The following is a 13,136-nucleotide window of genomic DNA, read 5'->3' as shown; positions in this document are numbered from 1 at the left end:
TGTGTGATACTGCTGAGCTGTGTATCTAATCCTATCCTGTGTGATACAGTCTGCTGTGTATCTAATCCTCTCCTGTGTGATACTGCTGAGCTGTGTATCTAATCCTTTCCTGTGTGATACTGCTGAGCTGTGTATCTAATCCTCTCCTGTGTGATAATGCTGAGCTGTGTATCTAATCCTGTCCTGTGTGATACAGTCTGCTGAGCTGTGTATCTAATCCTATCCTGTGTGATACTGCTGAGCTGTGTATCTAATCCTCTCCTGTGTGATACTGCTGAGCTGTGTATCTAATCCTCTCCTGTGTGATACTGCTGAGCCGTGTATCTAATCCTCTCCTGTGTGATTCTGCTGAGCTGTGTATCTAATCCTCTCTTGTGTGATACTGCTGAGCTGTGTATCTAATCCTCTCATGTGTGATACTGCTGAGCCGTGTATCTAATCCTCTCCTGTGTGATACTGCTGAGCCATGTATCTAATCCTCTCCTGTGTGATACTGGTGAGCTGTGTATCTAATCCTCTCCTGTGTGATACTGCTGAGCTGTGTATCTAATCCTCTCCTGTGTGATACTGCTGAGCTGTGTATCTAATCCTGTGTGATACCTCCCTCACATCTCCTCTTATTCTTACAGTTTGGCCCTTAATAATCTCGCAGACTCGTCCTGCGTCCCGTTGGCTTCTGTAATAAGGAATAATCCGGACCTGAAGACACTTGTCCTGTCTGGTAACCTCCTGGCTGGTCCTGACCTCAGTGTCCTGCTGGAAGCTCTGTCCGGTCTCCGCAGGTTGGAGGAATTAGGGTAAGTATAAGATATAATGAAGATTCTCTGGGTAATAGACACTTTGTATCTAATCCTCTCCTGTGTGATACTGCTGAGCTGTGTATCTAATCCTTTCCTGTGTGATACTGCTGAGCCGTGTATCTAATCCTCTCCTGTGTGATACTGCTGAGCCGTGTATCTAATCCTCTCCTTGTGATACTGCTGAGCCGTGTATCTAATCCTCTCCTTGTGATACTGCTGAGCTGTGTATCTAATCCTGTCCTGTGTGATACAGTCTGCTGAGCTGTGTATCTAATCCTCTCCTGTGTGATACTGCTGAGCTGTGTATCTAATCCTCTCCTTGTGATACTGCTGAGCTGTGTATCTAATCCTCTCCTGTGTGATACTGCTGAGCCGTGTATCTAATCCTCTCCTGTGTGATACTGCTGAGCTGTGTATCTAATCCTCTCCTGTGTGATACTGCTGAGCCGTGTATCTAATCCTCTCCTGTGTGATACTGCTGAGCTGTGTATCTAATCCTCTCCTTGTGATACTGCTGAGCTGTGTATCTAATCCTCTCCTTGTGATACTGCTGAGCTGTGTATCTAATCCTCTCCTGTGTGATACTGCTGAGCTGTGTATCTAATCCTCTCCTGTGTGATACTGCTGAGCTGTGTATCTAATCCTCTCCTGTGTGATACTGCTGAGCCGTGTATCTAATTCTCTCCTGTGTGATACTGCTGAGCCGTGTATCTAAAGCTGTGTATCTAATCCTCTCCTGTGTGATACTGCAGAGCTGTGTATCTAATCCTCTCCTGTGTGATACTGACTGCTGAGCCGTGTATCTAATCCTCTCCTGTGTGATACTGCTGAGCTGTGTATCTAATCCTCTCCTGTGTGATACTGCTGAGCCGTGTATCTAATTCTCTCCTGTGTGATACTGCTGAGCCGTGTATCTAAAGCTGTGTATCTAATCCTCTCCTTTGTGATACTGCTGAGCTGTGTATCTAATCCTCTCCTGTGTGATACTGCTGAGCTGTGTATCTAATCCTCTCCTGTGTGATACAGTCTGCTGAGCTGTGTATCTAATCCTCTCCTGTGTGATACAGTCTGCTGAGCTGTGTATCTAATCCTATCCTGTGTGATACTGCTGAGCTGTGTATCTAATCCTCTCCTGTGTGATACTGCTGAGCTGTGTATCTAATCCTCTCCTTTGTGATACTGCTGAGCTGTGTATCTAATCCTCTCCTGTGTGATACTGCTGAGCTGTGTATCTAATCCTCTCCTGTGTGATACTGCTGAGCCGTGTATCTAATTCTCTCCTGTGTGATACTGCTGAGCCGTGTTTCTAATTCTCTCCTGTGTAATACTGCTGAGCCGTGTATCTAAAGCTGTGTATCTAATCCTCTCCTGTGTGATACTGCAGAGCTGTGTATCTAATCCTCTCCTGTGTGATACTGACTGCTGAGCCGTGTATCTAATCCTCTCCTGTGTGATACTGCTGAGCCGTGTATCTAATCTTCTCCTGTGTGATACTGCTGAGCTGTGTATCTAATCCTCTCCTGTGTGATACTGACTGCTGAGCTGTGTATCTAATCCTCTCCTGTGTGATACTGCTGAGCTGTGTATCTAATCCTCTCCTGTGTGATACTGCTGAGCCGTGTATCTAAAGCTGTGTATCTAATCCTCTCCTTTGTGATACTGCTGAGCTGTGTATCTAATCCTCTCCTGTGTGATACTGACTGCTGAGCCGTGTATCTAATCCTCTCCTGTGTGATACTGCTGAGCCGTGTATCTAATCTTCTCCTGTGTGATACTGCTGAGCTGTGTATCTAATCCTCTCCTGTGTGATACTGACTGCTGAGCTGTGTATCTAATCCTCTCCTGTGTGATACTGCTGAGCCGTGTATCTAATTCTCTCCTGTGTGATACTGCTGAGCCGTGTATCTAAAGCTGTGTATCTAATCCTCTCCTTTGTGATACTGCTGAGCTGTGTATCTAATCCTCTCCTGTGTGATACAGTCTGCTGAGCTGTGTATCTAATCCTCTACTGTGTGATACAGTCTGCTGAGCTGTGTATCTAATCCTCTCCTGTGTGATACTGACTGCTGAGCTGTGTATCTAATCCTCTCCTGTGTGATACTGCTGAGCTGTGTATCTAATCCTCTCCTGTGTGATACTGCTGAGCCGTGTATCTAATTCTCTCCTGTGTGATACTGCTGAGCCGTGTATCTAAAGCTGTGTATCTAATCCTCTCCTGTGTGATACTGACTGCTGAGCCGTGTATCTAATCCTCTCCTGTGTGATACTGCTGAGCCGTGTATCTAATCTTCTCCTGTGTGATACTGCTGAGCTGTGTATCTAATCCTCTTCTGTGTGATACTGCTGAGCTGTGTATCTAATCCTCTCCTGTGTGATACTGCTGAGCTGTGTATCTAATCCTCTCCTGTGTGATACTGCTGAGCCGTGTATCTAATCCTCTCCTGTGTGATACTGCTGAGCTGTGTATCTAATCCTGTGTGATACTGCTGAGCCGTGTATCTAATCCTCTCCTGTGTGATACTGCTGAGCCGTGTATCTAATCCTCTCCTGTGTGATACTGCTGAGCTGTGTATCTAATCCTGTGTGATACTGCTGAGCCGTGTATCTAATCCTCTCCTGTGTGATACTGCTGAGCTGTGTATCTAATCCTCTTCTGTGTGATACTGCTGAGCTGTGTATCTAATCCTCTCCTGTGTGATACTGCTGAGCTGTGTATCTAATCTTCTCCTGTGTGATACTGCTGAGCTGTGTATCTAATCCTCTCCTGTGTGATACTGCTGAGCTGTGTATCTAATCCTCTCCTGTGTGATACTGCTGAGCCGTGTATCTAATTCTCTCCTGTGTGATACTGCTGAGCCGTGTATCTAAAGCTGTGTATCTAATCCTCTCCTGTGTGATACTGCAGAGCTGTGTATCTAATCCTCTCCTGTGTGATACTGACTGCTGAGCCGTGTATCTAATCCTCTCCTGTGTGATACTGCTGAGCCGTGTATCTAATCTTCTTCTGTGTGATACTGCTGAGCTGTGTATCTAATCCTCTCCTTTGTGATACTGCTGAGCTGTGTATCTAATCCTCTCCTTTGTGATTCTGCTGAGCTGTGTATCTAATCCTCTCCTGTGTGATACTGCTGAGCTGTGTATCTAATCCTCTCCTGTGTGATACTGCTGAGCCGTGTATCTAATTCTCTCCTGTGTGATACTGCTGAGCCGTGTATCTAAAGCTGTGTATCTAATCCTCTCCTTTGTGATACTGCTGAGCTGTGTATCTAATCCTCTCCTGTGTGATACTGCTGAGCTGTGTATCTAATCCTCTCCTGTGTGATACAGTCTGCTGAGCTGTGTATCTAATCCTCTCCTGTGTGATACAGTCTGCTGAGCTGTGTATCTAATCCTCTCCTGTGTGATACTGCTGAGCTGTGTATCTAATCCTCTCCTGTGTGATACTGCTGAGCTGTGTATCTAATCCTCTCCTTTGTGATACTGCTGAGCTGTGTATCTAATCCTCTCCTGTGTGATACTGCTGAGCTGTGTATCTAATCCTCTCCTGTGTGATACTGCTGAGCTGTGTATCTAATCCTCTCCTGTGTGATACTGCTGAGCCGTGTATCTAATTCTCTCCTGTGTGATACTGCTGAGCCGTGTATCTAAAGCTGTGTATCTAATCCTCTCCTTTGTGATACTGCTGAGCTGTGTATCTAATCCTCTCCTGTGTGATACTGCTGAGCTGTGTATCTAATCCTCTCCTGTGTGATACTGCTGAGCCGTGTATCTAATTCTCTCCTGTGTGATACTGCTGAGCCGTGTATCTAAAGCTGTGTATCTAATCCTCTCCTTTGTGATACTGCTGAGCTGTGTATCTAATCCTCTCCTGTGTGATACTGCTGAGCTGTGTATCTAATCCTCTCCTGTGTGATACAGTCTGCTGAGCTGTGTATCTAATCCTCTCCTGTGTGATACAGTCTGCTGAGCTGTGTATCTAATCCTATCCTGTGTGATACTGCTGAGCTGTGTATCTAATCCTATCCTGTGTGATACTGCTGAGCTGTGTATCTAATCCTCTCCTGTGTGATACTGCTGAGCTGTGTATCTAATCCTCTCCTGTGTGATACTGCTGAGCCGTGTATCTAAAGCTGTGTATCTAATCCTCTCCTGTGTGATACTGACTGCTGAGCCGTGTATCTAATCCTCTCCTGTGTGATACTGCTGAGCCGTGTATCTAATCTTCTCCTGTGTGATACTGCTGAGCTGTGTATCTAATCCTCTTCTGTGTGATACTGCTGAGCTGTGTATCTAATCCTCTCCTGTGTGATACTGCTGAGCTGTGTATCTAATCCTCTCCTGTGTGATACTGCTGAGCCGTGTATCTAATCCTCTCCTGTGTGATACTGCTGAGCTGTGTATCTAATCCTGTGTGATACTGCTGAGCCGTGTATCTAATCCTCTCCTGTGTGATACTGCTGAGCCGTGTATCTAATCCTCTCCTGTGTGATACTGCTGAGCTGTGTATCTAATCCTGTGTGATACTGCTGAGCCGTGTATCTAATCCTCTCCTGTGTGATACTGCTGAGCTGTGTATCTAATCCTCTCCTGTGTGATACTGCTGAGCTGTGTATCTAATCCTCTCCTGTGCGATACTGCTGAGCTGTGTATCTAATTCTCTCCTGTGTGATACTGCTGAGCCGTGTATCTAAAGCTGTGTATCTAATCCTCTCCTTTGTGATACTGCTGAGCTGTGTATCTAATCCTCTCCTGTGTGATACTGCTGAGCTGTGTATCTAATCCTCTCCTGTGTGATACAGTCTGCTGAGCTGTGTATCTAATCCTATCCTGTGTGATACTGCTGAGCTGTGTATCTAATCCTCTCCTGTGTGATACTGCTGAGCTGTGTATCTAATCCTCTCCTTTGTGATACTGCTGAGCTGTGTATCTAATCCTCTCCTGTGTGATACTGCTGAGCTGTGTATCTAATCCTCTCCTGTGTGATACTGCTGAGCCGTGTATCTAATTCTCTCCTGTGTGATACTGCTGAGCCGTGTATCTAAAGCTGTGTATCTAATCCTCTCCTTTGTGATACTGCTGAGCTGTGTATCTAATCCTCTCCTGTGTGATACTGCTGAGCTGTGTATCTAATTCTCTCCTGTGTGATACTGCTGAGCCGTGTATCTAATTCTCTCCTGTGTGATACTGCTGAGCCGTGTTTCTAATTCTCTCCTGTGTGATACTGCTGAGCCGTGTATCTAAAGCTGTGTATCTAATCCTCTCCTGTGTGATACTGCAGAGCTGTGTATCTAATCCTCTCCTGTGTGATACTGACTGCTGAGCCGTGTATCTAATCCTCTCCTTTGTGATACTGCTGAGCTGTGTATCTAATCCTCTCCTGTGTGATACTGCTGAGCTGTGTATCTAATCCTCTCCTGTGTGATACTGCTGAGCCGTGTATCTAATTCTCTCCTGTGTGATACTGCTGAGCCGTGTTTCTAATTCTCTCCTGTGTGATACTGCTGAGCCGTGTATCTAAAGCTGTGTATCTAATCCTCTCCTGTGTGATACTGCTGAGCTGTGTATCTAATCCTCTCCTGTGTGATACTGACTGCTGAGCCGTGTATCTAATCCTCTCCTGTGTGATACTGCTGAGCCGTGTATCTAAAGCTGTGTATCTAATCCTCTCCTTTGTGATACTGCTGAGCTGTGTATCTAATCCTCTCCTGTGTGATACTGACTGCTGAGCCGTGTATCTAATCCTCTCCTGTGTGATACTGCTGAGCCGTGTATCTAATCTTCTCCTGTGTGATACTGCTGAGCTGTGTATCTAATCCTGTGTGATACTGCTGAGCCGTGTATCTAATCCTCTCCTGTGTGATACTGCTGAGCTGTGTATCTAATCCTGTGTGATACTGCTGAGCCGTGTATCTAATCCTCTCCTGTGTGATACTGCTGAGCTGTGTATCTAATCCTCTCCTGTGTGATACTGCTGAGCCGTGTATCTAATCTTCTCCTGTGTGATACTGCTGAGCTGTGTATCTAATCCTGTGTGATACTGCTGAGCCGTGTATCTAATCCTCTCCTGTGTGATACTGCTGAGCTGTGTATCTAATCCTGTGTGATACTGCTGAGCCGTGTATCTAATCCTCTCCTGTGTGATACTGCTGAGCTGTGTATCTAATCCTCTCCTGTGTGATACTGCTGAGCTGTGTATCTAATCCTCTTCTGTGTGATACTGCTGAGCTGTGTATCTAATCCTCTCCTGTGTGATACTGCTGAGCTGTGTATCTAATCCTCTCCTGTGTGATACTGCTGAGCCGTGTATCTAATCCTCTCCTGTGTGATACTGCTGAGCTGTGTATCTAATCCTGTGTCATACTGCTGAGCCGTGTATCTAATCCTCTCCTGTGTGATACTGCTGAGCTGTGTATCTAATCCTGTGTGATACTGCTGAGCCGTGTATCTAATCCTCTCCTGTGTGATACTGCTGAGCTGTGTATCTAATCCTCTCCTGTGTGATACTGCTGAGCTGTGTATCTAATCCTCTCCTGTGTGATACTGCTGAGCTGTGTATCTAATCCTCTCCTGTGTGATACTGCTGAGCCGTGTATCTAATCCTCTCCTGTGTGATACTGCTGAGCCGTGTATCTAATCCTGTGTGATACTGCTGAGCCGTGTATCTAATCCTCTCCTGTGTGATACTGCTGAGCTGTGTATCTAATTCTCTCCTGTGTGATACTGCTGAGCTGTGTATCTAATCCTCTCCTGTGTGATACTGCTGAGCCGTGTATCTAATCCTCTCCTGTGTGATACTGACAGCTGAGCTGTGTATCTAATCCTCTCCTGTGTGATACTGCTGAGCCGTGTATCTAATCCTCTCCTGTGTGATACTGCTGAGCTGTGTATCTAATCCTCTCCTGTGTGATATTGCTGAGCCGTGTATCTAATCCTACCCTGTGTGATACTGCTGAGCCGTTTATCTAAAGCTGTGTATCTAATCCTCTCCTGTGTGATACTGCAGAGCTGTGTATCTAATCCTCTCCTGTGTGATACTGACAGCTGAGCTGTGTATCTAATCCTCTCATGTGTGATACTGCTGAGCCGTGTATCTAATCCTCTCCTGTGTGATACTGCTGAGCCGTGTATCTAATCCTCTCCTGTGTGATACTGCTGAGCTGTGTATCTAATTCTCTCCTGTGTGATACTGCTGAGCCGTGTATCTAATCCTATCCTGTGTGATACTGACAGCTGAGCTGTGTATCTAATCCTCTCCTGTGTGATACTGCTGAGCTGTGTATCTAATCCTCTCCTGTGTGATACTGCTGAGCTGTGTATCTAATCCTGTGTGATACTGCTGAGCTGTGTATCCAATCCTATCCTGTGTGATACTGCTGAGCCGTGTATCTAAAGCTGTGTATCTAATCCTCTCCTGTGTGATACTGCAGAGCTGTGTATCTAATCCTCTCCTGTGTGATACAGTCTGCTGAGCTGTGTATCTAATCCTCTCCTGTGTGATACTGCTGAGCTGTTTATCTAATCCTGTGTGATACTGCTGAGCTGTGTATCTAATCCTGTGTGATACTGCTGAGCTGTGTATCCAATCCTATCCTGTGTGATACTGCTGAGCCGTGTATCTAAAGCGGTGTATCTAATCCTCTCCTGTGTGATACCGCAGAGCTGTGTATCTAATCCTCTCCTGTGTGATACTGCAGAGCTGTGTATCTAATCCTCTCCTGTGTGATACTGCAGAGCCGTGTATCTAAAGCTGTGTATCTAATCCTCTCCTGTGTGATACTGCAGAGCTGTGTATCTAATCCTATCCTGTGTGATACTGCTGAGCTGTGTATCTAATCCTCTCCTGTGTGATACAGTCTGCTGAGCTGTGTATCTAATCCTCTCCTGTGTGATACTGCTGAGCTGTGTATCTAATCCTCTCCTGAGTGATACAGTCTGCTGAGCTGTGTATCTAATCCTCTCCTGTGTGATACTGCTGAGCTGTGAATCTAATCCTGTGTGATACTGCTGAGCTGTGTATCTAATCCTGTGTGATACTGCTGAGCTGTGTATCCAATCCTATCCTGTGTGATACTGCTGAGCTGTGTATCTAATCCTCTCCTGTGTGATACAGTCTGCTGAGCTGTGTATCTAATCCTCTCCTGTGTGATACTGCTGAGCTGTGTATCTAATCCTCTCCTGAGTGATACAGTCTGCTGAGCTGTGTATCTAATCCTCTCCTGTGTGATACTGCTGAGCTGTGAATCTAATCCTGTGTGATACTGCTGAGCTGTGTATCTAATCCTGTGTGATACTGCTGAGCTGTGTATCTAATCCTCTCCTGTGTGATACTGCAGAGCTGTGTATCTAATCCTCTCCTGTGTGATACTGACAGCTGAGCTGTGTATCTAATCCTCTCCTGTGTGATACTGCTGAGCTGTGTATCTAATTCTCTCCTGTGTGATACTGCTGAGCCGTGTATCTAATCCTATCCTGTGTGATACTGACAGCTGAGCTGTGTATCTAATCCTATCCTGTGTGATACTGCTGAGCTGTGTATCTAATCCTCTCCTGTGTAATACAGTCTGCTGAGCTGTGTATCTAATCCTGTGTGATACTGCTGAGCTGTGTATCTAATCCTGTGTGATACTGCAGAGCTGTGTATCTAATCCTCTCCTGTGTGATACTGACAGCTGAGCTGTGTATCTAATCCTCTCCTGTGTGATACTGCTGAGCCGTGTATCTAATCCTCTCCTGTGTGATACTGCTGAGCCGTGTATCTAATCCTCTCCTGTGTGATATTGCTGAGCCGTGTATCTAATCCTACCCTGTGTGATACTGCTGAGCCGTTTATCTAAAGCTGTGTATCTAATCCTCTCCTGTGTGATACTGCAGAGCTGTGTATCTAATCCTCTCCTGTGTGATACTGACAGCTGAGCTGTGTATCTAATCCTCTCATGTGTGATACTGCTGAGCCGTGTATCTAATCCTCTCCTGTGTGATACTGCTGAGCCGTGTATCTAATTCTCTCCTGTGTGATACTGCTGAGCTGTGTATCTAATCCTATCCTGTGTGATACTGCTGAGCTGTGTATCTAATCCTCTCCTGTGTGATACAGTCTGCTGAGCTGTGTATCTAATCCTCTCCTGTGTGATACAGTCTGCTGAGCTGTGTATCTAATCCTCTCCTGTGTGATACTGCTGAGCTGTGTATCTAATCCTGTGTGATACTGCTGAGCTGTGTATCTAATCCTGTGTGATACTGCTGAGCTGTGTATCTAATCCTGTGTGATACTGCTGAGCTGTGTATCTAATCCTATCCTGTGTGATACTGCTGAGCTGTGTATCTAATCCTATCCTGTGTGATACTGCTGAGCCGTGTATCTAATCCTATCCTGTGTGATACTGACTGCTGAGCTGTGTATCCAATCCTGTGTGATACTGCTGAGCTGTGTATCTAATCCTATCCTGTGTGATACTGCTGAGCTGTGTATCTAATCCTATCCTGTGTGATACTGCTGAGCCGTGTATCTAATCCTATCCTGTGTGATACTGACTGCTGAGCTGTGTATCTAATCCTATCCTGTGTGATACTGCTGAGCTGTGTATCTAATCCTATCCTGTGTGATACTGCTGAGCTGTGTATCTAATCCTATCCTGTGTGATACTGACTGCTGAGCTGTGTATCCAATCCTATCCTGTGGATCTTTTATTTTATATAAAAGTAAAAAACATAACAATACAAACAAAACCTAATATACAATATGTACAATATCTTACCTGCTGGTCCAGCCACATTCACACCTAGTAAAAACAATAACTTACAATACACCGAAATGAATAAACACCAATCACCACAACCCCCACCCAACACAAGCCACACCCGCAAATAAACAAAAATGACTATAAATATACATAAACCCACCCTACACCCTCTAATAACAAACCACCCCACACCCGTTTTTTTTTTTTTTTTTTTTTCAATATATAATAACAAATACACACAACACTACACTAAACTAAATCCCTCGCCCGCACCCCCCCCTTCCCCCCAGACACTGGTCTAACGTCCAAAGTTTGCGTTAAGTAGTCCAGACCAGTGTCCAAGGTCAGTTCATAAATCCCATCACCACCACCCCCCTCCCAACCACCATCACCCCCCTCCCAACCTAACACTATGTCCCAAACCCCACTATATACAATATATACAATATATACACTAATTACAACATATAGAAAACAGAATACAAATTAAACCTGAACAACATCAATCAAAACCACATAAAGCCCAGGTTCGGCGCCTGCAAGCCCAACATCACTATAACCTCAGAACACAAAACAAAACTCTACAGTGTCAGCTTCAGCCCAACACCAGGAGAGGAGAGGACAGACTAAGGGACACTAAAGGAGAACCCCCTCCAAAGGAGAGAGGCCCTCCCCGTGCCCAGCCTCTCATACTCCAGAGAGCGCACCTTCACCAGGTCACCCAGAATGTTCCTAACCACCTCATCCACCGGGAGGATTTTATGCTGCGTCGATACTAAACACCGTGCGTTCCACGTGTGGTACCTGACCACTAGACTAACTAGGAATAACGTGCAGCGGTCCCGGCCACCCAGGCCTCTGAATGCTCCATAGGCCCACTCCGCATAGGAGAGACCGGCCAACCCGGGCCAATGGATGGAAGCGCCCACCCGGTTGTACACCTCTGTGTTATAGGGGCACTGAAGCAGGAAGTGGTCCATGCTCTCCAGCAGGCCACCGCACTCCTCCCGGGGACAACCCCTTTCCTCAGAGCTCCTACACTTCAGATTGTCCCTCACACACAGCTTTCCATGGAAGCAGCGCCAAGTCACGTCCCAAAACTTCAAGGGGATCCTGATGGAATTCAATAAACTCAAACCCACCCCCAGATCCCGACGTGGGCAATCCCTGAGGGCCAGAGGCTTCTGGAAATGGGTCAACAGAACCCTCTTGTCGAGGATTTTCCTCGACATGGTCCTGATCTCCCACATTCCCAGACCCCACCGGCGAATCACCTTCAGAACCGGGGTAGCGTAAGCCGGAAGATGCCCATGCGGTGTACGAAGATCCTTCACTTGTCCTCCTGTCTCCCATTCCTGGAAGAAAGGCCTAAACCATCCCCTGCAGGAGTATACCCACGGAGGAGCCCTCTCTTTCCAGAGGTTTGCTACATTGATCTTAAGAAAGGTATTCACTAGGAACACCACAGGGTTGACCATACACAACCCTCCTTGTCTCCTCGTGCGGTAAGTAACCTCCCTCTTGATAAGGTTCAGCCTATTCCCCCATAACAGCTGGAAGAACAGACTGTAGACCCGAGTCCAGAGGGGTTCTGGCAACATGCACACACTGCCCAGATAAATCAGCAATGGGAGCAGGTAAGTTTTAATCAGGTTAACCCTTTCTCTGAGGGTCAAAGACCAACCCTTCCACTGGTCCACCTTCTGAGCGGCGATCTTAAGCCTGCCGTCCCAGTTTTGCATGGGGTAATCCCCCTGGCCAAATTCGATGCCTAGAACTTTGGCGGAGTCCTGAGGCCCTGGAAGAGTGTCCGGGAGATCAAAGCCCGGACCTCCCTCTCCCAGCCAGAGACTCTCACACTTATCCCGGTTGATCTTGGACCCAGAAACCTCTGAGTAGCAGTCAACCTCTGACATCACCCATTGCGCCTCCCCTCCCGAGGACACGAAAACGGTGACATCATCAGCATACGCTACCACCCTTAGAGTGGCTTCCGGTGCTGCCCGATCCATCCCGACTCCCACCAACGGCCCACGATCAACCCTCCTAAGGAATGGGTCAATCGCGAACACGTATAAAAGTGGGCTCAGAGGACAACCCTGGCGAACACCAGACCCGACCTCAAAAGAGCGGCCAATCCAACCGTTCACAAGCGGGAAACTCTCTGCCCCTGCGTACAAAACTTTCAGCCAATTGACAAACCCACCCGGCAGGCCATACCTCAGAAGGACAGACCAGAGGTACTCGTGGTTAACCCGATCAAACGCTTTTGCCTGATCCAAGGACAGCAAGTACCCCTTCCAGTTACCAGCCCTGCCCTGCTCCACTGCCTCCCGGACACAAAGCACAGCACTAAATGTACTGCGGCCTGGAACAGAGCAGTGCTGGGTCCCCGAAAGGAGCCGGGGTGCAAACTGCACCAGCCGATTAAACAGCACCTTTGCCAAAACCTTTCTGTCCGCATTGAGAAGCGCTATGGGACGCCAGTTCTCAATACGAGATCGGTCCTTACCCTTTGACAGGATGATCAGGGCTGACCTCCTCATTGACTTCGGCAGAGCGCCCGAGGAAAGACACTCATTGAATACCTCAGTCA

General features: G+C 46.8%; 1 protein-coding gene across 1 annotated transcript in view; it reads left to right on the top strand.

Moving 5' to 3' along the window:
* Window positions 1-13,136, top strand: part of LOC140069140 (NACHT, LRR and PYD domains-containing protein 12-like) — a 129,915-nt gene that overhangs the window by 24,640 nt on the left and 92,139 nt on the right. Inside the window, exon 7 of the mRNA XM_072114510.1 lies at window positions 630-797. Within this exon, the coding sequence (XP_071970611.1) occupies window positions 630-797 (168 nt within the window). The remainder of the gene's footprint in view (window positions 1-629; window positions 798-13,136) is intronic.

Source organism: Engystomops pustulosus, chromosome 7 (genome assembly GCF_040894005.1).
Source record: "Engystomops pustulosus chromosome 7, aEngPut4.maternal, whole genome shotgun sequence".
NCBI classification, from domain to species: domain Eukaryota; kingdom Metazoa; phylum Chordata; class Amphibia; order Anura; family Leptodactylidae; genus Engystomops; species Engystomops pustulosus.
This window is presented reverse-complemented; position numbering and strand designations above follow the sequence as displayed.